The 22504-nt window shown below is 40.7% G+C and overlaps 3 protein-coding genes across 7 annotated transcripts; 1 reads left to right on the forward strand and 2 right to left on the reverse strand.

The window, feature by feature from the left end:
* Positions 1–3334: 3334 nt before the first annotated feature.
* ankrd2 (ankyrin repeat domain 2 (stretch responsive muscle)) lies at positions 3335–6680 on the reverse strand. Of its 3 annotated transcripts, XM_061039758.1 has the most exons (9): positions 6574–6662; positions 6366–6436; positions 5234–5380; positions 4980–5087; positions 4807–4905; positions 4568–4666; positions 4369–4491; positions 4184–4282; positions 3335–3600 (listed from the first exon to the last, which is right to left on the reverse strand). In XM_061039758.1, the coding sequence occupies exons 2-9, from the start codon at positions 6432–6434 to the stop codon at positions 3481–3483; spliced, it is 864 nt and encodes a 287-aa protein (XP_060895741.1). In that variant the 5' UTR covers positions 6435–6436; positions 6574–6662; the 3' UTR covers positions 3335–3480. The 3 variants fall into 3 exon arrangements, with proteins under 3 accessions (XP_060895741.1, XP_060895740.1, XP_060895743.1); XM_061039757.1 differs by having other exon boundaries at positions 6366–6680; XM_061039760.1 differs by having other exon boundaries at positions 4369–4467; positions 6366–6675.
* A 1126-nt stretch (positions 6681–7806) lies between these two features.
* Positions 7807–11932, forward strand: st3gal7 (ST3 beta-galactoside alpha-2,3-sialyltransferase 7). Of its 3 annotated transcripts, none has more exons than XM_061039765.1 (7): positions 7807–7932; positions 8410–8536; positions 8610–8947; positions 10247–10433; positions 10588–10728; positions 11277–11426; positions 11508–11932. In XM_061039765.1, coding segments are annotated over exons 1-7 (1032 nt in total). In that variant the 5' UTR covers positions 7807–7930; the 3' UTR covers positions 11595–11932. The 3 variants fall into 3 exon arrangements, with proteins under 3 accessions (XP_060895748.1, XP_060895747.1, XP_060895746.1); XM_061039763.1 differs by having other exon boundaries at positions 7827–8316; XM_061039764.1 differs by lacking the exon at positions 10588–10728 and having other exon boundaries at positions 7822–8316.
* hps1 (HPS1 biogenesis of lysosomal organelles complex 3 subunit 1) lies at positions 11933–22037 on the reverse strand. The gene is made up of 18 exons (XM_061039762.1): positions 21765–22037; positions 19667–19884; positions 19437–19571; positions 18840–18982; positions 18636–18744; positions 17047–17207; positions 16820–16922; positions 16642–16720; positions 16465–16520; positions 16186–16353; positions 15461–15640; positions 14783–14859; positions 14550–14687; positions 14354–14422; positions 14019–14160; positions 12888–13001; positions 12716–12798; positions 11933–12633 (listed from the first exon to the last, which is right to left on the reverse strand). Exons 2-18 carry the CDS (start codon positions 19781–19783, stop codon positions 12471–12473), a joined length of 2037 nt encoding a protein of 678 aa, XP_060895745.1. The 5' UTR covers positions 19784–19884; positions 21765–22037; the 3' UTR covers positions 11933–12470.
* Positions 22038–22504: the final 467 nt, after the last annotated feature.

The following is a 22504-nucleotide window of genomic DNA, read 5'->3' on the forward strand; positions in this document are numbered from 1 at the left end:
AACAAGCTTTGTTGTCTCATGATATTGAGATTCATTCGTCGTCAGCTTTTGTTATCCCGAGATAATGAGAAAAATACGTCAAGATCTCCAGAAGAAAACTGAAATAGACTCTCTTCCACTGGAAAACCAGAATTCTTATCTTGAGATAACAAAATAAATTAGTAGTTATTACAAGTAAATAAAATGTGTGGATTCATGTCCTCTTAGGGCTTTATAAAAATTCCCCTTAAAATGAACAACACATTAACTTGAAGGTACCCTGTTGGGTTTTTGACTATCGGTGTTACCAATTAGCAATTATGATTGTTTTTTTTTTTCTTTCAAATGGGCATTAGGAAGCATGCACAAAAACATGTTGGTGACAAAATACACATTTTTGCAGAAGGTTTTGTGCAATTCTGCAAATGAACAGTTTTTGCTTTTTTTTAAAGACACAGCAATGTGCCCACAAAGCCAGAAACAAGACTGCAAGTTAGAAAATATTGATTGAAATACTCAAAAAAATGTTTTTAAATGGCTTATGAGGATTTGTCTGTAATTTTCCAGGCCTCATAAATACACAAGACATATGCATTCTGGTGAAAAACAGGGAATGTAAGCACTTTTTTCTCTATTTAAAAACACTCTATAGGGCACCTTTCAACTCTCATCTAATTGTTGCTGCCATCTTGGATTTTTCTAGGAATGTGTTTTGCCCCTCGTTTTTCTTCATGTAATAGATCAGTATTCACATTTGCCTTAAAGATATTTTAGTACAAGAGCGTAGTCCTGTCTGAAAAGTAACCATCTGAAAACAAGATCATGCATATTGCCCTCTCTTTCCCCTCTCCTCTGCATCTTCTCCCCCTGAGGTGTCTGTCATCATAATGAATTTGAGGTCTGTTTGAAGAGTGCCTTCACTCTGTGACACGCGTTGCTAAGCTGGTGTCGACTTCCAGCTCTCGTCACTCACATCCAGTCCAGCAGCTCCAATGAACTCTAATAAACCTCCCTCTCCCAGTGGAAATCATTGGAGAGGAGATTTATCTCAGCTGGATCATTCTTATGTTTAACCTGAGAGTAGATGGTGAGTAATCCTGATGAAATGCATCCAATTAGGGATGTATGATCTTAAATGAGGCAGCTGATTGAAATCATTTATAAATCGGATATATATTTAACAGTACTTGATTTTTAAGTGTGTGTTTACTGTGAGGTGTAAATTGGTAATTGAGTTTGTTCCGACCTTTCATACAAATGGTTTATTGTTTGAGTGGTCGTGGAGACAAATGTGTTACAGAATTATTTAAGACAGCGTGGTTGAGTCTTTTCTGAGAATTGACACAGTTATAGCTGATCACAGATTATTTCATCGTACTTGAATAGTTAATAGGCCTTAAAAAGCATTTGTAGACTTGTCTAGGGTTGCCTACATGAAACTTCAACCAAAGACAATCAGATGATATTATAGGTAAGGAAGCCTGGAATGGTAACAGGAGTTACGTGTGTTATTTCTTACAGCTGAACATTAAAGACAAATCCACATGTGGCTTGAGTGCAGTACAGATTTTGCTGTAAATATTCCTTCACATCTCCAGTCTAGATTACTGCAGTTACTGATATCATTATTTTATTTCAAAGCTGCAAAAAAAAAAAAAAATCAATACTTAATATTGTGAGGCTGTACTACTGCTTGCTTTGGAAACCCCCGTTGGTGCTGCAGTGTGCTGCACAGTGCAATCAGAAAGACTGAAGCTAACATTACAGAGAAAATCTGTCCACTGCATGCACCAGAACCACTCCTCTCACACACACACACACACACACACACACACACACACACACACACACACACACACACACACACACTGATACTTTAATGTTTACTGTATGTGCAAAGTGTGTAATATCCTGTATTTTACATCATGTAATGGTATTTTCTTCCCTCTTGCAATGTCAGAGACAATACCTGCTAAAGCCTTCTTTGCCTACACACACCATGCCTGAGTGGAATTTAATTCATCAGAATCCCACATCCATTTCCAACTGGAAACATATGGTGCTTAAAAAGCGTGCCTGTCCAGACTATCACCTGCCTGGAGAATACCATTGCCATGGTTACCTTTTTTTCTGTAACAATAGAAGATTGCTTTGAGTGCTCTTATAGAAAAAAACTACCGCACAGTATCCTCTTATTCTCCTGGAATAGGGTGTGAGTATGTATCACAAGGGTGGTTAACAGATGATGTGTTCAATAAAGATGTGTTTAAAAAGAAACATTGAAGGATTTTATTTTGATGATTATGCAGCTTTTTCTGATGATTGAGCACAAGGAGTGAAACATGAGCCATGTGCAGCCATAGGAGGAAGTTTTCAAGGATGAAAATGTGCCTCTGTTTTTTTTTTTTTTTTTTTGGCTGCTGCACAGCGTGAAGCAGAAGCCTCCAGTTTTTCCCATCCCCCTTCTCACTATACAGCACGGCATGGCACCACAGCAAACTGCGTGTAGTTCACATGGAATTAAAAATGACAGAACTAAAGCAGTAAAACATGTATGAGTCATATCAATTGAGGAGCTTCAGTGCTTTTCTTTAGGTTGCATGAACCATTTGAGAAATGATATCTCTGTGCGGGTCAGACAGGAGAAGAGATAAATGGCATTGCTTTCACACAGTATGTATAACCTTGTATTGTACGTATTGTGTGCTTCCGCTAGAGTCCCTGACAGTTACGCCGCCTTGCTTGCAACAGGAAATATTGTGTGCTGCTGATAGTGTATCTGATGTTCTGTCTACAGTGAACACACTGTTTTTTTTAAGCAGAAAACTGCATTTATAATTCACATAATTGAAAAGTCAAACAGAAGAACAATAATTTGTGCTCACAGAAAGGCTGCATGTGAAATAACTAACAGTAAATAAGAAAGCATGCTGTTGGTGTCCCCGGTGTGAATGTCCACCATCCCTCGAGAACATTTGAGCCACTGATGATAGAAGGAAAATATGTCCACTGAGCTCCCCTTGAATCCCTGACTTTAGCAGGGGACATGCCAGCCATCTCTGCTATCGTCAGCTGACGTCTCAAACACACTGCTACTGTGCGCTCTGGCCTTGTCTGTCGCCTCGATGTGTATTCAACACAGCTTCTGTACAGCTCTAGCTGTTGATGTTATTCAACTTCCAAAGGCATCACAAATCAGATGTGAAACATCTATGAGCGCTCCAAGGAACATGAAGCTCTTCGCAAGCGAAGTCAACACAAAAAAAGGTCTTGAAATTTCAGTTTTGTTAGATTTTTCTCACCTTTTAAGATTAGCAGATCACGCTAGCAGTCAAGCTAATAACTTTTGTTGTTGGTGAACACATATAGTATAATACATATATACTCATATATGAAGTACACAAACCTGTTTGGAATTACAGAATGGACTTTGAACCTGAGACCAGCAGTCATACAAATTGACCTTTTATAAAGAGTATACTGTGGAAGTAGCTTTTGAAGCTACTCCGCTCTCGCAGGGTTTTCAGGGAGATCCGCCTCCCTCAGCTTGTCCAGTCTCTGCAGCGTCTCCATGATGTCAAACTGCCATTGTTTCACTTGCTGTACCGCAGTCAGTCCCTCCTGTAACACAGTTCAAACTGTCAGTTTGTGATCATACGAGTAGTAATGATAATAATATGAATACATTTCTCAAAGAAATTGAATACATCTTTGTAAATACATTACTATTTGTCAATACATGCTCATTTTCCTAACATTCAAATTCAACTAATTTTCCATTAATTTACAATCCTGTCCCTTCATGTGGTATTTTGTGCAATAATGCCAACACTTCACTGATAAAACAAAATGTATCTTCTCTGTCTGATCTCTAAAACATTTTTTTTAAACATCAAATCTGCACTTTACTGAGGGCTATATGCTGGAGCAGAGACTCCATGAATATGCTATGGAGTATGAAGAAAATTACTCCGTACTTGGGTTTTTCTCTGGATTACAAAAATGTTTCACATATTAACGACTGAGCTTGAGCTGTTTCCATGGAAACAGCTACACTGTTTGATGAAGTTATGAGCGTGGTATTGATCTTCAAAAGCTGACAGGAAGAAGAGATCTAAGAGATGATATCAACATACTACCTCAAATGTAATACAAAATGATCTTCATGCTAAACCAGGCATGCATATCAGGTGAAAAGACTCACATGATTTTTTATTTTTGTGTCAGCTCCAGCAACTATGAGCAGCTTCACTATCTTGTATCTGTTGAGACGCACGGCGTCGTGCAGGGCTGTGTCTCCTTCCTGAAAGTGACAAATACTTACAAACAGAAATAGAGTGTGGAAAGTTGTCACCAAAGTGTAGAAGAAATTGTTGAGATGATGCCCACCCTATCCCTGGAGTTGATTTTTGCCCCACAAGACAGCAGGTACTCCACAATGGCGGTGTGCCCAGTTCTTGTTGCCACATGCACAGGAGTGCTGTACAGCTGCAAAGAGGATATGAGCACACACTGTGACCAGGTAATCACATAGAAGCAACTGTATGACATTTAGGCACAAATAATATGATCATAATAATATATTCACCTTATCTCTAACATTCAGGTCAGCCCCGTGGCTTTTCAGGGCTTTGACAACTCCCAGGCTGCCCCCCCTGCAGGCCCAGTGTAAGGCCCTGGAGCCCAGCTGAAACACAGCAGCCCGGCCCCGTCCTATTAATAGTGCTGACTTCAGGCCACAAGAGGCTTGAGCTTTAATGTGTGAAGATAATCTCACCAAATCTCATCAACATCTTTACAAACAAGTAATGTGCCTGCACGTCTCACCTGATCTTTAAAGTTGATATCGGCTCCTTTTTCTAAAAGCATTTGGACGACTGCAGTGTGTCCTTGCAGGGAGGCACGCTGTAGTGCTGTCCTATTCAGCTGGGAAATTCAAATACATTGTCATTTGTGTCGGTAATCTGTGTGTTTTGCTGCAAAATGGAGGCAGAAAATACCTCATCATGGGCATTTGGATTCCCACCATCAGCCAGATACTTCTCGATTAAACTCAGTTTGCCCTGACTCGCTGCATTCATGAATTCTGCAGTGTCCTCGGGTTCTACCTGTGCATACCGAAACACAAACATGCACACACAAACACATACAAAAAAAAACCAATTAAACTCAGAAAGACACCAGAGAAAGAAGGAGATAGATTTGTCTATTTCTGTGCACATTGAGAAAAGCTTTCTCAAAAACTGGAGCTCACCTCGAGGATTTCCTCAGACACCCTTGGTGAGAATGTTGTCTTGATCATTTTCTTCCTTTTGCACAGGCCTGTGAGATTCTCTCCTTCATTCAGATCCAAAATCTCACAGCATATGTCTGAGGGGATCATCCTCATCGTCTCTGCTGCCTATAAAATGACACAAACTGTAATAATTCAGTGTATCAAAGATGAGTGAGGTAACATCGGCTTGTAGAGCAGATCTGCCAAGTAGGCTAAGGGGTGATGAGAGCTCGGCATGGTAGTGTTAATGTCAAAATAAATTCACGGCATAGGCTTGGAAATAACCAAGCCAGGCTTGCCAATGACAAAATTAACGTTCCCAATATAATTCCTTTCATGTTCTTTCTGTTATACTGATTTATCATTGTTATAAAGCTCAGAGTAAAATGTAATCATGTAATTATTGTGTTACTTAATTATTCTTTTTACTCATATTTCTTTTGATATTGTGTTTTAGGCTTGTACAGCACTCTATTCTGGTTGTGTTTAATGTGCTATACAAATCAACTTTAAAATGAATGGACTTAAAAGACATTAAAAAAAGTTTTTGAGGGGTAAACCATCACTCGACTTCTTTGGAAAACACAATTTGGATTTGATAACTTGCACTGTTATTCCAAGTTCAACCTTTGAATAATAAGAAATTACATGTTTATGTATTTAAATGAATAAGAATGTGCACAGAAGCATTTCCATTTTTTTATTTAAGCACAATAATAGTAAACAGGATTGACTGAAACACGTTAGACTTTAGATTGAATGTATTTCATCGCAGTCCAACACACTACATACACACTATACTCAGCAGGCTCTTTCATATCGACAGAATGAGCCATGGTTTGCATGTGTCTATCAGTGTGTTTGCAAATGCATGTTGAAGAAGGCTGACAGACATCTGCGCTTCATGTTGAAGGCTTAACTTTAATACTGAGATGTATAACTACTAATGGACATATTCAGGTTGAACGTTTGTTCACGATGATCTAGAGGTCAACAGGTGGATTAAATATACACTCTTCTGTGGTGGTGAGTGTTAAATGGTTATTCTTAGAGACATACTTATTCTAAAAGGATATGATAGCAACTGAATGGAAACAATTCTCTCACCTACCTGAACTTTCTTGCTTGTACCTGTTCGATCATCCATCAGGTCGGCCGCCCACTGCTCAGCCTCTTCCATCTCTGCTCGCATTCAACGTACAAAATTTAAAAAAATCCAGTGAAGAAAATGGGCTGTTTTTTTTAAATGAAAATAAAAGTCAAATAAAACAAGTGGCACAGCGGTGGTAGAAAACGTGTCTAACAGCGTGTTACTTTACACAGAAGAGCTGCCGGCCTGCAGTGGCTTCCTGATCTGGAATGCCCGGGCTCATAGTGGGACATTGTGTTGCTCCAACAAACAGGTGTGTGTGCACTTTGCTGCGTGTATGCATGTATGTTTGTGTGAACTTACAAGCAGTACACTCTCCCGTCTCGCTCTCTCTTTCCCTCTACCTCTTTTTCCTCTCTGTCACACACACACACACACACACACACACACACACACACACACACACACACACATTCATATACAAGTACAGTGGACCCTTCATGCCTTTTCCATGTCGTGGCCTGGTCCTAAGCTGAGGGTTAAATTCATTCCACCAGCTCCTGGTTTCATTCACTTGTGTGGCTGGCAGAGTGTAAACTACTTTTTTAAATATTTTTTTTACAAGAGGACAACCCTCTCTCACACACACACACACACACACACGCACACACTGATTTAAAGGATTATGTTATTTATAATGGATCTGGAGCTCACCAACAGTCTGATCAGCCTCTGCTTTGGTTATTTTAGACATTTTATAGGTATATCAGACTACACACACATACAGTATTAAGCTCAGTACATATACAAATATAGTGTTTTAGAGAAGCCACATTGAATGCAGCTACCATACTGTTCACACTGGAAAAAGTTAAACTACAGCAAAGCCACACGAGGGAGCAATCTAGTTTGGTTAACTAAAGCTCATGGCCATCTTTTCCACATGTCCCAGTTGTCGTAAAACATCTCAATCAGCAAGGACACTTGAAAGTCACCCTGCTACCCCCATACTTAGCCTATTATTAAGAACCTCTCCCATGTTCACAGTTAATAACCTTGAGCTCTCCTTTGATGACGCTTGATTGTGTCTGGAATATGTTGTGTTTTTTTGAGTGTGTTTAAAATGTGTGTCAATAAAGGGGCCAAGCTGACCGCCATCTCATACACTTACTTTCCCTCATACGGCCCCCCCTTCAAAGATTCTGAACTATCCCCAAGTAGTCTCTCCAAAACTCCCCAAATCTGCAAAATATATTCTAGCCTAGTGCATTTCTTTTTGAGTTTTTTTCTGTGCTCATTTCTCACACTGGACACCGCCCTCTTCTAACTGTCATCTGCATGCAAAGTTTTTTTACTGGTCTGACGCTTGGTAACACACATTTATTTGCAGACACACCTGCCAGAGTGTGACAGAGGGATGTGTTAATGGTTAACCAGAGCTGTTTACGAAAAGGGGCAGAGTTCAGGGGAGAGAGAAGCAGCAGCCATTTTTGCGGTACAGGACACACGTCTTGATGATAAACCCCGGGACATGAAACACAGGCTAAAAAACAGCAAAACATCAGCTTCTGTCTCATTCAAGCTGGATGTGAGTATCATAGTTTGTATTAATCAAATTTGTGCTCCTTGGGATGCTTTTTGAAACAGTTTTTATTGACATTTTAGTGGGAAATGATACATGGTACTTTTAGCAGTGTTTTCATGTTACCGCTTTCAGACCTCCGTGTTTCACTGCAAAGAGGTTTGTTTGTCACACAAATGAAGGAGATATAAGTCTGTGAGCTCAGTAGGAAATGTGTGCTCTAGGTATAAGTACTGGCACCATGGTGGCGATGAATCACTTGAATGTTGAGGACCCAGACGATGGCTCTCCTCTGCTGCCTGATGCTGAGGAGGCTGCAACACCTACGCCTGTCTATCACAGACAGCGAGGGGTCACAGAGACTGACTCCATGGAGTTCTTCCTGAGCAGGTACATCTCACAGACTCTATGTTTTTAGATATTTTGATCTCTTATTCAATGCTTAAAAACTTTTTCTTCTTTATTTTTTTCTCTGCTGTTCAGGCGTGAGAACCTTGTTCTAAGTCTTGTGCTGCTGATCGGAGGCTACTCAGCTATTCTGATTCCTGCATACCTCCCGTTGAGTAAGACTGCAAATATCAGCGATGACTACCAGCAACCCAGAGATCAGGTACAGATACACATCTTGGTGAAAATGTGTTAATCAATACAAAGGTCTTACCAAGCTTTTCTCCTCTCTCCAGGTCCTACTAAACCGCTCAGCATCCCTGCTCTCAGACCCCTGTAAGCCTCACTGGTGTCTGAACCACCTGAAGCCCCTCTCCTGTTCTGCAGGCCTCCTGGACATCCCTGTGTTCATGCGGCAGGACAGGCCTGTGTCCTGGGATCTGTCCCCGCCGTTAGGGCTGCAGGGCAGCAAAGAGAATCTGGCCTTGGCCCTCGCCTCTCTGCCTCAGCCTGGCCTGCCTCCATCACTGAAGAGAGAGGGCGGCTGCAAGCGATGTGTGGTGGTGGGGAGTGGAGGGGTTCTTCATGGGAGCCATCTAGGATCCCATATTGATCAGTATGACATCATTATCAGGTACATGTGCCAGTGACAGACTTGAAAGAAGTGGAAGGATATCTTACACATGTTGCGAACTATTTTTAAAGATGTGAATTCCTGCATGTTTGCAACCTGAGCCCTATTTCAATATGGCATATGTGTGGATGAGAAGTAGATTCAAAAAGTTTTGGATATGTTGCATTAGATTGTTTCATCCAGCTGCCAGGATTCAGGTTAAATGGCTTCAATGTAATCCTTTGGGGCAGTTACAGGTGAACATGTTACGCTCGCTAAAAGTGCTTGTTTTTGCAGCTCAAAGGCTCGGGTTGTTATTCTAAGTAACGGACAACATCTGCAATCCCCTCAGTATTTAAGGAGTTGTTGTGATATCTCCACATTAGGATGTTTGTTTTCCGAGAGGGTGGTACATCTGTAAGACAGATAGTTGGAAAGTGGAGTCTGATGGCTGGATGTTCTCCATCCCGTGCCTGTTCACCAGCTCTCTTTTTAGTCATTCTTCATCTACATGCTGTTGATCAAATGAATACAGACAAGCATCATACATAATGCCTAAAAATGCAGCCATGTTTTCCCTATACTCTTCCTGGAACAAGACAGGTTAATGCAAGATTTCAGAGGGAGCCATCTCTTTCCAGCAGAGCTTTTAACAATTTGAGCCTCTCATCTGCAAAATCATGCACTATTAATGGACTTACATTGCTCGCCTATAATTGCCCCCAAAGGATTGTATTGTAGTGACGAGGAACAGATACAGTTTACTAGCTTGTTTTCAATCCTGTTCCTTTTTTCAGTCATTCTCCATCTACATACTTTTGCTCAAATAAAAACAATCATCAAACATCATGCCTAAAAAACGCAGCCATGTTTTTCCAATCCTCTTCCACTTATTCAGTTTTTGGCTGCTTGGAAATAATTAATCTGCTCTGGTAATCAGGCAATTCCTGATTTTATTCAACTAGGGTCCTGATTTGAAATGTACGTTTTCAAATGGCTATTTGTTCCAAAGACGTTTTTTAAAATACACCAGTGTATTGCTGTAGCCAGCTGTGGGCACTATAACGCAATACAATGTAATCCTTTGGGGCAATTACAGGCGAGCAAGTTGAGTCTGCTAGAAGTGCTTCTTTTGGCCACTTGCAGGCTCAGATTGTGATTGTTTCTGACAACATCGCAAGACAAAAAGGCCCTGCTTGAAGGGGAAATCTCGCCCTGAAATCTTGCAGAGAGAGAGCTTGTTGTAGTAAGGGAAGAGACAATACTTAACATCAACAAAATAAAATGAAATCAAAGATAGATTTTCAATTCTTTTTCCAGGCTGAATAACGCTCCAGTTCCTGGCTTTGAAAGAGATGCTGGTACTCGCACCACCATCCGCCTGCTTTACCCAGAAGGAGCCCCTCACTCTGCAGACGAGTACAAAAACACCACCATGGTTGCCCTTGTGGTCTTTAAGAGCCTGGACCTGGCCTGGCTCACCTCTGTCATCACCAAGCAGCCTCTGGTAAGACTGCATGCATCCCAGCCACCCATTGCACACAGCGATGGTTAGTTACATAAGTCCTGAGTGTCATCACAGAAAGTCACGCAGCAACACCGTGATCACATCGTCACACTCACTGCACACATCGCATGCTCTGCACCTCCTGTTCACACAGAGCTTCTGGTCCAAACTTTGGTTCTGGAGGGAGGTGGTGGATGACATTCCCCTGAGAGCAGAGAACTTCAGGATCCTTCACCCGGAGATAATGCACAAGACAGGACAAGTCCTACAGAAATATGCTGTTAAACAAGGGAAAGTGAGTTCTGGCATAACGTAGCATTTTACTGTTAGACCTTTTTTGTGATACACCCTCTCGTGCTTTGTTGTACGCATTATTATAAAAGCAAAGAACAATGATACAGCTGGGAAGCCGTATTTATCCTGAACAATAAACGCTTCACTGATCCATTGTCAGCATTGACATAGCCTAGGATTAAAGGAGTGACAAACGAGCAAACACACCCTTCAGTTCAAGAGGTTAACACGCTTATTAACTCAGCTGTTTAACAAAAAACACAATACAGGTAAAGAACACAAAATCCTGTTTGGGTGTGCTAGAAACCTGTGACTGGCTTTAATAATAACCATACAAAAGAGACATAACAGGAAAAACACACAAAATCAACAATGCAGTGCTTGAAAACTATATGTGAAAAAGTGCAGAATTTGAATACCAACCACCGTTTAAAGCGGTTGTTATGCTATTATTTTTGGATTTATCCAACAGAACAAAAATGACTTGTACTTTGTACTCATGGAAATTAAAAAAAAAAACACAGAAGAATTTGTTCTTGCTTCAACTAGATGGTGCCGACGTTAGGTGCCAGTGCGGTGGTGATGGCTCTACAGCTGTGCGACCAGGTGAGCCTGGCAGGGTTCGGGTACGACATGCAGCACCCAGAGGCCAGGCTTCACTACTATGAGGCACTACGCATGGATGTCATGAAGGCTCAAGTAAGCTTAGATTTATTACAAAATAGCCATGTTTTGACTGCGAGGATTTACTCATGACTCTTTTTAATCATCACCCTTCAGGTGGTTCATGACGTCAGCGCTGAGAAACTCTTCTTGAGGGACCTGGTGGCTGCAGGAGCTGTGACAGACCTCACGGGAGCTCTGTGAGTCAGCAGCTCCAAGACTGATAATAAACTGTCCTCTACATACACTCCTCCCTCTCACTGAGAGCCTCAAACAATCAACTGTACGTGTAGATAATTGAGCCCAGCTGGAAGAATCCTTCACAGCATGGACTGACCTTAAACATGCCCACAGTCTCCAGGGATGTCTCTAAAGGTTAGACGGACTCATGACTGTAGAAACACAAACATATCTCAATTAAATTCAAAGACAATATTTTATCCTCAGCTGTGAGAAGAGAATGCCTCATGGATGAATAACTGTGCAAGAACAAAAATTAACATGGCTGTTATCATGTTTACATAAATGAAAAAACAAATGTATGTAAGACTATTGAGATTTAGTGTCCCCATATATAATTCATCTTCAGAGAGACATTTAGAAAACATTGTTTCACATTTCATTCATATAATTTATGACACTTTCAGTAGTAAAGGCAGAATCTACATTTATAAAAGTCACAGAGCTGCAAAATTTTAAAATGGAAAAAACAAAACAGCAAAATAAAGGACGACTAATAAATAGAAAACGGCTCATAAATGGGGATTCAAATTGATATTACAAATCTAGAAAAATGAAGGCACAATCTTGTAAATAAACTTCATAGCAGACAATAAATCTTATAAGTGCAAACAGGTTCTGTAGTCATACATTTAAGTACTTCTAATAAATACTTTAAGGTGAACTTATTGATGATAAGATACAAAAGCTTAAACACAGTCTATGAAAACATGAAAAACACGGCAGTGGACACTTTCTGAAGGAATATAAATGAGAATATGTTTTTCTTGTTCCTGCATCTTGGCACTACAACAAATGTGTCTGTTGACCACGGTGAGCCGGTGACCTGTGGGTGCGTGTCTACAGCAGTGGATTGCGTGAAGGCTCCCACAGTTTGCTCGCCAGCTGCCTGCAGTGCTGCAGGATGATCTCGCTGGGGATGACCCCCAGGTGAACCGTCAGCAGCTCGTAGCACTTCACCACCTCCCCCTGGTGATGCTTGCTGTAGTACCGCAGCAGCTTCCTGCTGGACAAATGATTTCCTTTAGTCAGAGGCACTTTCTTTTGGATTCATCACTTCTGTTTCAACATGCTCGGTGGTTTACCTGTAGTAGTCCCAGGCCAGCATCCCGATGGGGGCGGAGTCATCAGGTAGGGGTGGTATTTCCCCTGCCTCTAACTTGTAACCCTTATTGATCAGATATACATCAATGTCACTTTTCCAGCTTTACTGGGTACAATTACTGGACGTAAATAAACGACTTGTTTGTTACTCACGGTGTCGTTTTCAAACCAGAGGAAGTAGCAGAAGTAGAAGTCTCCATCTCTCAGTGTGACAGTGGAGTAACCCTTCTGGAGATAGCGGCGTGTTGTGCTGACAAGACTCCAGACCTTCATGTGTGGATTAGTAAAAAGAAAATAAAGTTAGTACAAAGATGAAGAAAGTATAGGTAGTTTAATCTAAATAAAAAAGACATTTAAGGGCCATTTTACTGGGTTTTTTTGCCTGACAACTGCCTCCCCATTTCCGGTCCTTATGTTAAGCCAGTAATTCCCAAAGTGGGGCCAAGTTATGGGGGAGATGGGCACGGTTAACAAAAACAATGCACACAGTTTTTCACTGTTATCAAAGCATGTAACATCTTGTGAGAGGACTTCTAGGTAAACGTAAGGCTGACAATGAATCTACACCAGACTGCACACATTGTGGAACATTCATGTCAGTCTAATTTTACAGTCTCACATTTAATTGATTACTTAGTGGCTTGTTTATTTTTCCATTTGTTGTCACACAGAACAGCGATTGTGTACTTTCTGTATCACATGTTTGAGATAAATTCAAAAAAATCTTAGAATCTGTTATCAAAGTGTCACATTCAGTGTGTTTGTGTATGTCAATGTACAGAATGATGATGCGTCTGGTGAGGGGGGCTTGCAAATATTTTCATCTTGCCACAGTGAGGCCTGACAGAAAAAGTTTGGGAACCACTGTGCTAAGCTGAGATAGCCAGCTTCTTGTTCCGTTAAACATGTTTACTTGACAGATTTGAGCGATGTCTTTACCCTCAGATGATTTATCTCTCGAACAGAAAATGAAAAAACATATCTCCAAGAATGGCTAATTTTTTTCTTTGAGCCAAACCAAAAAGACTATTTTGTCATATTCCATAACTTTTTTAGATCAAGACGGGATTGTGGCATATGTTGAAACCTAAGCAATCATTTATTCCTTAAATTGATTGAAAGATTAAAGTAACTAGTTCTCTGCACTGAAGCAGCAAGAGACAAAAAAAGAGATCTTAATGACCTGATGGGATGAACAGTTTCTGATGTGTTCTTAATCTAACAATCAGCACTTTAATTAAATTCTAATTAGTTTTAAAGACGTGAGCTTGCAGTGTGCTTCACCTTGCTTTTGATGAACTGAGCCACTGGTCCCTTCCCGAGCTCAGACGTGCTGCGTTCTGTGACGTTCAATGATGGTGCGATCATTTGCCCGGTGGATCGGTCCACGCAGATGAAATGAATGAGGCCCGGGAAATCCTCCAGGTATGTGAGATTAACTGAGTCAAGATCAATACACTCAGTATAACAATGTGTTCAAATTAAAATGGCATATTCATGTTGATAAGAGCTCTTATACACGCATGCACTTCAAGAAATATCTAGTTTGTGGAAAGCGGTGGCTCAAAGATCAGACACAGCATGCAACGACGAGGAGAAGGATTATTTCCCTGATAGGATATGACACCATGGTGATATTCCTCTTGCTTTTCACCAACAAGAAGTCCTTCCAGTCCATCAGTTTCTCTCTGGGAGGGAGACAGAGGTGACAGGAAAGGACAGAAACAGAGAGACAGCGACAGGGAACAAGACGGGAAAAGACATAAGACAAAGAAATGAACAATATAGCACGCTGATGTGGACACTGATACTCACTGCAACATGGTCTGGGCTCGTTCCTGCAGACTGGGGGAGAGACGTCGAGGAATGTCAGATGGTCCAGGTTCAATAAGAAAACACTGTCGGTAGATTCCACACAGCTGCGTCTTCATATTCTTACACCACGGGATGAGTCTAAAACAAAACCACCAGTGTAGTCACGCCATGGAATTTACAAACAGCTTGGGTTTTTATAGATTTTGTCCAGCAGGGGGCAGAAGCACACTTACTCTTTGGTGAACCCAGGGCCTCCTCTGGCAAACGCTCGGTTTTTGAACTCTGTCCACACATGTTGTAACTGTGCAGACTTGGAGGGGGAAATAGAGGATCAAAAAAAGATTTTAATTGTCTACGAGCCGATTTTAAATCTGATTAATCATAATTATTTTCTAAATATGCAGGGAAATGGACATTGGTCGAAAACTATTTCTATCCAAGTTTAGATGGTGGAAAAAAAAAAACAATCACTCAACAAAATATAACTCAGCAATACGATTCAGAATAATCGTTTTTAGGAGCAAAGAAAAAAGAGGCCCAGTTCGAACAACTGAATGGTGTTTTTTCCAGCAAGAATCTGTCAGTTTTTCATTCAATACAAATACTTTTCATGTGTCACAAAAGATTCTGTCCTTCTGACAACAGAAGCTTTTCATGTAAGTCTCATGAAAATTATAAAAATTGTAAAAAAAAGATGATATTCTAAGTAATGTTTCTTAGTTGTTGGGTTTATGACAAATTTAGGTGTTGGTAAGATGCAAAATAAAAAGCCTTTATTTAGAACAAGCCAATTCCATTCAAACAACTTTCTTAGTCCTTCTTTTGGCATATCTGTTACAGTCAATCACTGATTTGATATGTTCAGAATGGTGCACAAAAGGATTGTATGTAAAGCTCATAACCACACATACCTGTATGTCACTGGGCCCGAGGGCTTTAATGAATTTGTCCAGTTTACTGCGGATGTCGAAAATGGTCGGCTGTCCTCTGCTTGCAGCAGAACCTTCATGGCCTTCACTCAGACGCTTCTCCAGCTTGGCAAAGGCCTCCAAAAACTTATACACTGACATGGCCACTGCACTGGTGGGACTCTAGCGGATAAAATGTACATGCGTAAGAGACTCAACAGGGAAGCAGAGACGGTGTTTGTATACTGTTTAGAAACCAATAAATGTGTCACTAGTGCGCCCCCGACTGGCCACAGAACACACATTGTAAGCCAGAGGAGGGTAGGAAGGAAATGGTAAGTAAATCAGGATGTAACAATATATGAAATAGTGATACAATAAAAATCAACCCAAATAAATGTCCATTTAAATCTATTAGACAAAATATATGTTGTGTTATACTTTTCAACCAGCAGAGGGCGCTATCTGCTTTGGTTTCTCTTTCTCTTGTTTGTTTTGTTTTGAAGTTATTTTTGGGCCTTTTTGCCTTTATTAGATGGGACAGCAGAAGACAGACAGGAAATGTTGGGAGGAGCTCATTTCTAAATTAAAAATGGAAAATCGTAGCGGGGGAAAACCATATTGAAGCTCTACATTGTAAAAGAATCAAATCGTGAGTTGGTTATATCGTTACTTGGCTATGTGTTTGAGTAAAAAGCTTACATAGATGTGTGCTGGTATCCACTAACCTTTGTTAGCAGCACCAGCGTGATGCCCGGCCACAGCGGCAGGCAGTACATGGAGTGAGGCATCATGGGATACAGCCCCTCTTTATGCGAGACCTCTAAGAAGACTCTACGAGGGGTTGAAGGGTCAGGGGGCGGGACCTCCAGAGTCTGCAGGCTGTCCTCTGCCATCTGAAGACATTATTTTATCAGGTTGTTACATCTCATCAAAAACAATACAGATTATTTTGCATCACGTTTTCTAAATCTGAGGGAGGAATAGACTCTGAAATGAAACCTCACCTGGACGTCTGGGTCCACAAACTCAAACACAGGAGTACTCCCTCTCACCGGCTTGTCTAGTGACACACAAAGATGAAGCACACATACTGAAAAGTGTACGAGTTTAATATAAAAGAGTATTCCACTTGGTCTTTAATTTGCTTTTAGGAAAAAGACACAGGCTGCCACACAACCCACCTGAATTGGTGGAGGCTGTTGGGGAAGGCTCTGGGGTGTAAAAACTTTCAGGACCAGAACCTGACGTGCTCTCAATATCCTTCACAGGCAAAAAAAAACATTCAATAGAAACAATAAAACATGAGAAACATTGTAATGAGCATCCTTTGGTGGCGCTGTGTGAGGGTCATTTTCCTACCTCTGGACTCGGGTCATCCAGGTCTGTGTTGCTAGGATACATATTCTGTGCCATGATGATGAGGGCCAAGAGGTCTGAGGTGGAGAGTGTGCTCGCATTACGGCTTGAAGGAGAAAATTAGCAAAAAAAAACAGCAATCTTCAATGAATACAAATCAAGCCTCTTCATTGATTTAGAAGTTATAGATGAGAACAAGTGCAAGTGCAATGTGAAGGGTGAGCGAGTACCTAGAGTAGAAGGCGAGCAGTTTGGTGTGAACGAGGATGAAGGAGTGCAGCACCTCCTCTCCAGCTCGCTCCACGCTGCTGTTGAGCTGCTGAACTATACGACGCTCCAGGAACTCGATGCACTGCTCGCACAGCGTGGGGTGGATCAGCCTCTCCACTGCCTGAAAGAGGAGGGGGGGGGGGGGGGGGGGGGGGGGGGGGGTGACATGTGAGAGTGTGTGGGAGATCATGAATTAACCATGGTTTCCAGCATATTTTTTTCTAAAATATGTACACACAGGCTTGAATGAAATAGAACTCAAAGAGATGTCTTTTGTGGGATGATTCAAGAATTACACCTAGAACTTGAACATAGTCGTTTGGAAAATGAAGCTGAAAAGAATAGTATATCCTTGTTATAATCTAGTTATTAAAAGACAGTTTCCTGTTTGCGGCCAATGGCTGTTCATCATGAGTCTGGTTCTCGATCGATGTCTGTCATTGGTTAATGCTATTCATTGTTTTATGCATTGTTCACTTTTATAGGGACGTAATCTGAAACCACAAACTACAGCATTTAAAGTCTAAGCTAACTTGTAAAGTGTGTCTCTACAAGGGCCTTTAAAATACGTCAAACTTCACAAATACACAAACAACAGTAAACAGTAAAAGACTGTAAAACAGGCAGCACAACATCATACATGACTACAAGACTGAGTCCTTATTAAAAACTGTTTAGGTTTGAGCTCTGCGGGTAAATCATTCCACATGTTGATCCTCTGAACAGTAAAGTGATGATTTACAAAAAGGCATCTTTCATGAGTAGACAGCTGAAAATACAGATTTCAACACAGATATAGTGTGAATACAAATACTCTGAACTGAAGGTCATCAAAGAGGTTTTTTAACAAGAGCATGTCTGCTTTCTGACTGCTTCTGCCATCTAGTGGTTAAAATGTGTACAGCACAAATCTAGTGTGGCAACAATCGATGACGGTCCCTGCTTCACTGACAAATCTTGTTTTAAGAATAGTGTTTACAAATTCTTAAAAAAAAAACATGGAAAATGGGAAATAGTAGGGTTCAAATAAAGACGCTATAACTACTCTGTAATATTTCAAAAGTTAACATAGTAATAATAAGCAGTTGCACGGAAAGAACTAAAACATGCTTTTTTATTCAGTGTTAATGGTTGTCTTATACCGGGTAACTGATAATATGTTAAGTGTAATATATCATATCTAAGGCTGTTTTGTCTCTTACGGCTGTTTCAACCAAGTAGAAAAAGAAATCTGGGAACAACACTTTTGGCCGTTTGGTTGGATCATTCATCGTCCAGTCTTTTCAAATGTATCGGACAACAATCAGATCCTATTACGTTCAGTTTATTAAGATATATTTCTTTGTCAACTGACAGTAATGAATCAATGTGGGACATGACAGCTTGTAAGAGTTTAAAATCTGTGCATTAGTATTATTGGTGGGCTGGGGTAAAGGATACTTTTCCCCCAGGGGACGCCCCGCCCCAAACTCTAACACGACGATGACTGTATCTATCAAGAAAGGGTTAATAAAAAAAAATGCTTCTCAGGCATGCATCATTTTTGCACCTCCACTAAGAAGCTCTGGTCGTTCTCTCTGAGCTGGCTGTACGTCTCCAGAAGACCCTGCAGATGCGTCCACAGCCGCGCTCTCTGCTCTGTGTCCTGAGGACGCAGCCTGGTGGGACAAACACCACAAGTTACAAATATCAAGCCGATGCTGCTTTAAAAAACAAAATCTGATATAATACATCAGATAACTGTATGTCGTACTCTCTTCTCATGAGGTTGCTGCTGAGGGTGACCATGCCAAACATGACCTCAATCATCTTCTTCATCACATAGATCTTCCTCCTCAGGTCGTCCTCTCCCTCCTCCCCATCTCCGTTCACAGCGATGTAGAGACACTCATCGAACTGGGAGGGAAACAAAGAGAACTAATAAGCTCATAAGCCAAAAAGCATACGATGACTACAACGGAAAATCAAGTTAAACAGTTGTATAAAAGTGTTTTCTAGGGTATAAATATTTGGTTGACAGAGATCTGAGAGTGTGTTGACATTGAATGGATCTGGAAAATGTCAAGTATTTGTCAAGCGGAGACTTGTGTCATGTGCTGCAGGGGGACAATGCTTGGTTTGATTCCTTAACAAGACTCACATGACTAACATGACGCTTCACAGTAAGAGAGGCTGCATGTAGGTCACAGTGCTTATGACAAGGCAAAGGTCAAGTTCAACGGAAATCTGCTTTATGTGTGAAAACATTTTCAAAGAAAGCTTCTGACTGAGGGATCTATATTTTCACACCCCTGAGAGAGCTAATCTGGGGACTTTGTGCAGGTTTTCACTGTGAAAGGCGAGGGCCAACCTGATGGAGGACATAGATGTGGTTGTTTTCTGTGGTGAAGGAGGTGTAGCCGTCTCCCAGCCGGTCCACCATGGTGCTGCAGGAGATAATGATGGGAGCAAACTGAGTGCTGATGCTGTCCTCGAAGGCTGGAAGCTGAATCGTTTAAATAATTAAGGGATACAAGTTAGAAACAGAAGCCAATAAAAAAATAATTGAAAGATTCTCATGTTAGAAATGTTCCTCCGTACCCCCTGGCCCTCCTCCTGAGACGCGCCATACTGCTCCTGGATATTCTGCTGAAACTCAGGGTCAGTCCAGTGGAAGAGGACTTCAGCGCTCTCACTGGCTATCAGCAAGCACTTCATTTGGACCACCGACACACACACACACACACACACACACACACACACACGCACCTACTTCACTCTGATGTCGTATTTACGCCGACCACTCGACGTTGATCATGCTGTAAGATAAAAAAAGGCAAAGATTAAAAAGTATTGAGACAAAGGCATAAAACGGAGGAGAAATGCAATAAACATAAACGTTACCTTTCAGGTTATGATGAAATAAGGATTAGAGGCTTTTTTTTTTTTTAAATGGAATTAAATGAATTAAAGATAAACATCACCAAATTGAGAAGTTTTTGTAGATGAGAGCAAATTGAAAAGGAAGTAGAATTGTTGGACTGTTGCGACACATTCAGAGAGTTAACTGCGACTTTAAAGCGATATTACATAACTCTCATTTGTGACATTTAGGTTTTTCTGATAGGTGGATTTCTTTCAACAAATGGAAAAAAAAAAGACAGGAGAGATTATCTTTTCTGCTTTCAGTCATCAAAAAACTAATCAGGTGTGATATAAACTGTATTATTTACAATGGGAAAACTGTTCAATGGGATTTTTAGCATATTTCAAAGCCAGTAGCTTCTCTCTAAAAATCCAAACAGCTGATAGCTATCAGTCCTCGCTGCATCTTCATATCATCATCAATTTAAAAAACACATCACTAAATCCAGCTCGAGTATGAATACCTTTTTCCCTGAAGAAACTTAAAGCAAGAGAACATTTTTCCCACACTCCTCGTAACCTTTGTGACCCAACACAAACCGCCTCTACGAGCTGATATTATATCAGTGACAAGCTCTGGGCGAGAGCACAGATAACACGAGAAAAAGTCGGGCCGCAGGGGGTTTTAGGACGCCATCAGTCAAAGTAGATAGATAATGAGAGTCCACGCGCTGCAGCTGAAGAAAAGATCTGAAATGAAGAAGTGACCGTTTGATGCTGGTCTGTGGAGATTTAGCGGGATCAGCCCTAACTTGTTGATAAGTGTGTGACCACTTTATGGGCTTACGCTAAAAATGGCTTACTCAAAATAAAATGAAAAGAGCCCCGTCGTTGTGCCGGATCACCAATCCTCTTGGCAAGTATAAACAGAGGATTTAAGTTTAAGTAGCCTCCACTTCTTTGTAGGGTATCAATGACATCATAGAAATATCCAGTGATTGTAAAAGAGCACTCTCTCATATTAAATAAACCCTTTTTACAACACCAGAAATAAAACAGAAGTTCATCCAACAATCTTCATCCATTACAAAATTAAACATGTACAAATTCAGAAGACAACAAACTTTAATTTAACTTAATAATATCTATATAATAAATCTATGAAAAGCTTATGAATGGATGAAAACAAAGGAGAATCTTTTTTTTTTTAGTAAGCCATCTTCTCTCTCCTTTTTTTTTTTAACTTCTTTACTTTGTTCACTATTATTGACAGACCCAACACACACTTACAGGTAGGTTATGTTAATTTGAACAAGTTCTTGTCAAAAGCACCTTGTTATCCTAAATACGCAAAGCAAATGTATTACATATTTCACATCTAATCTTCTCTGTGATTGTAAATAGTTTGTTTAAATGATTTATAAATGTCTTCTTGTGATGTCTCTTTTTGCCCTGTGTCATGATGCGTTTGCTGTCTTGTGTGAAGAACTTTGAATTGCACACTTGAAATGTGCTACATAAATCAATTAGTCCTTAAATGTGAGTCTGGAGAGTAAATATTTAAAAAGTGAAGGGGTATCTCCTCTCTTCTTCTCTATCATCATTAAAGTAGTGCACACAGCCCACTAACCCTCAATAACAGATTTTGGTTTCACGTGTTTTTTTTTCGCTGTAACGCTCAGCAGCTGAATATTTAGAAATCTCCAGAACTTGTTCCGATCCGTAAATGCACCCCGCGTTTTCCCTGAAGCCTCAACTTTTTTTTTAACCAAACTCTTACTTCCTTTTTGCACAAAACAAACACAAAAATAACGTTTAACGTGACGAAACTCACTCTGTGTCTTCTGCCCAGGGTGTTGAGAAACGCAGCATCTCCTTCCAGACTTTCTGAAGTCCAAATCTTCACCTTTCTTCAATGTTTTGTTTACGGTTACACTCCGCTTACCTTCTGTTTCCTTCCGCACCGTCCGCAGCCGAAGCACAACCCCGCGGAGTGACGTGACCCCCAAGCCGGAAGTCTACGCTGATCTGAGAACAGATAGATCCATCCAGCTGCTGTCGAGGAGCTCTGTGTGAGGCTGCTCCTGGGTGCGTGTTCGTAGTAAAGTGCAGTTTTGTTGCCCCTGGCCTGCAGGAGTCTGGTGGTGATCAGTAGGGCAGGAGGAAGTCATGTGCTCGTGTCTGAAGTAGGGCGCATGACCGCGAGGCTGCGGGGCAGACAATAGTTTGGCATTTTAGGAATGCAGATTAATTTGTCATGTCGTGCAAATCGCTATAAAAAAAAAAAAAAAAGACCCCAAAAAGTAATCCTTGGATTAAATTTGAAGACAAAGAGCACAGCAAAATCCTAAAACACAATTAAAACTGTTCACATACTGTAGATACATTGAAATGAATACGCCTATAATGATATAAAGATTGAGGCATGTGAGATGGATATACTTTCAAGTGTGTATTTGTGACCGTTTCCTTTATGGAAATGTAGCCTACCCTGTGCTGCTGAAAAATGTTAAATCAATAATACAAAATGATGTTAATAATCAACAATGACAACAATAATAATGATAGAAATAA

This window comes from Labrus mixtus, chromosome 6 (genome assembly GCF_963584025.1).
Source record: "Labrus mixtus chromosome 6, fLabMix1.1, whole genome shotgun sequence".
Classification (NCBI taxonomy): domain Eukaryota; kingdom Metazoa; phylum Chordata; class Actinopteri; order Labriformes; family Labridae; genus Labrus; species Labrus mixtus.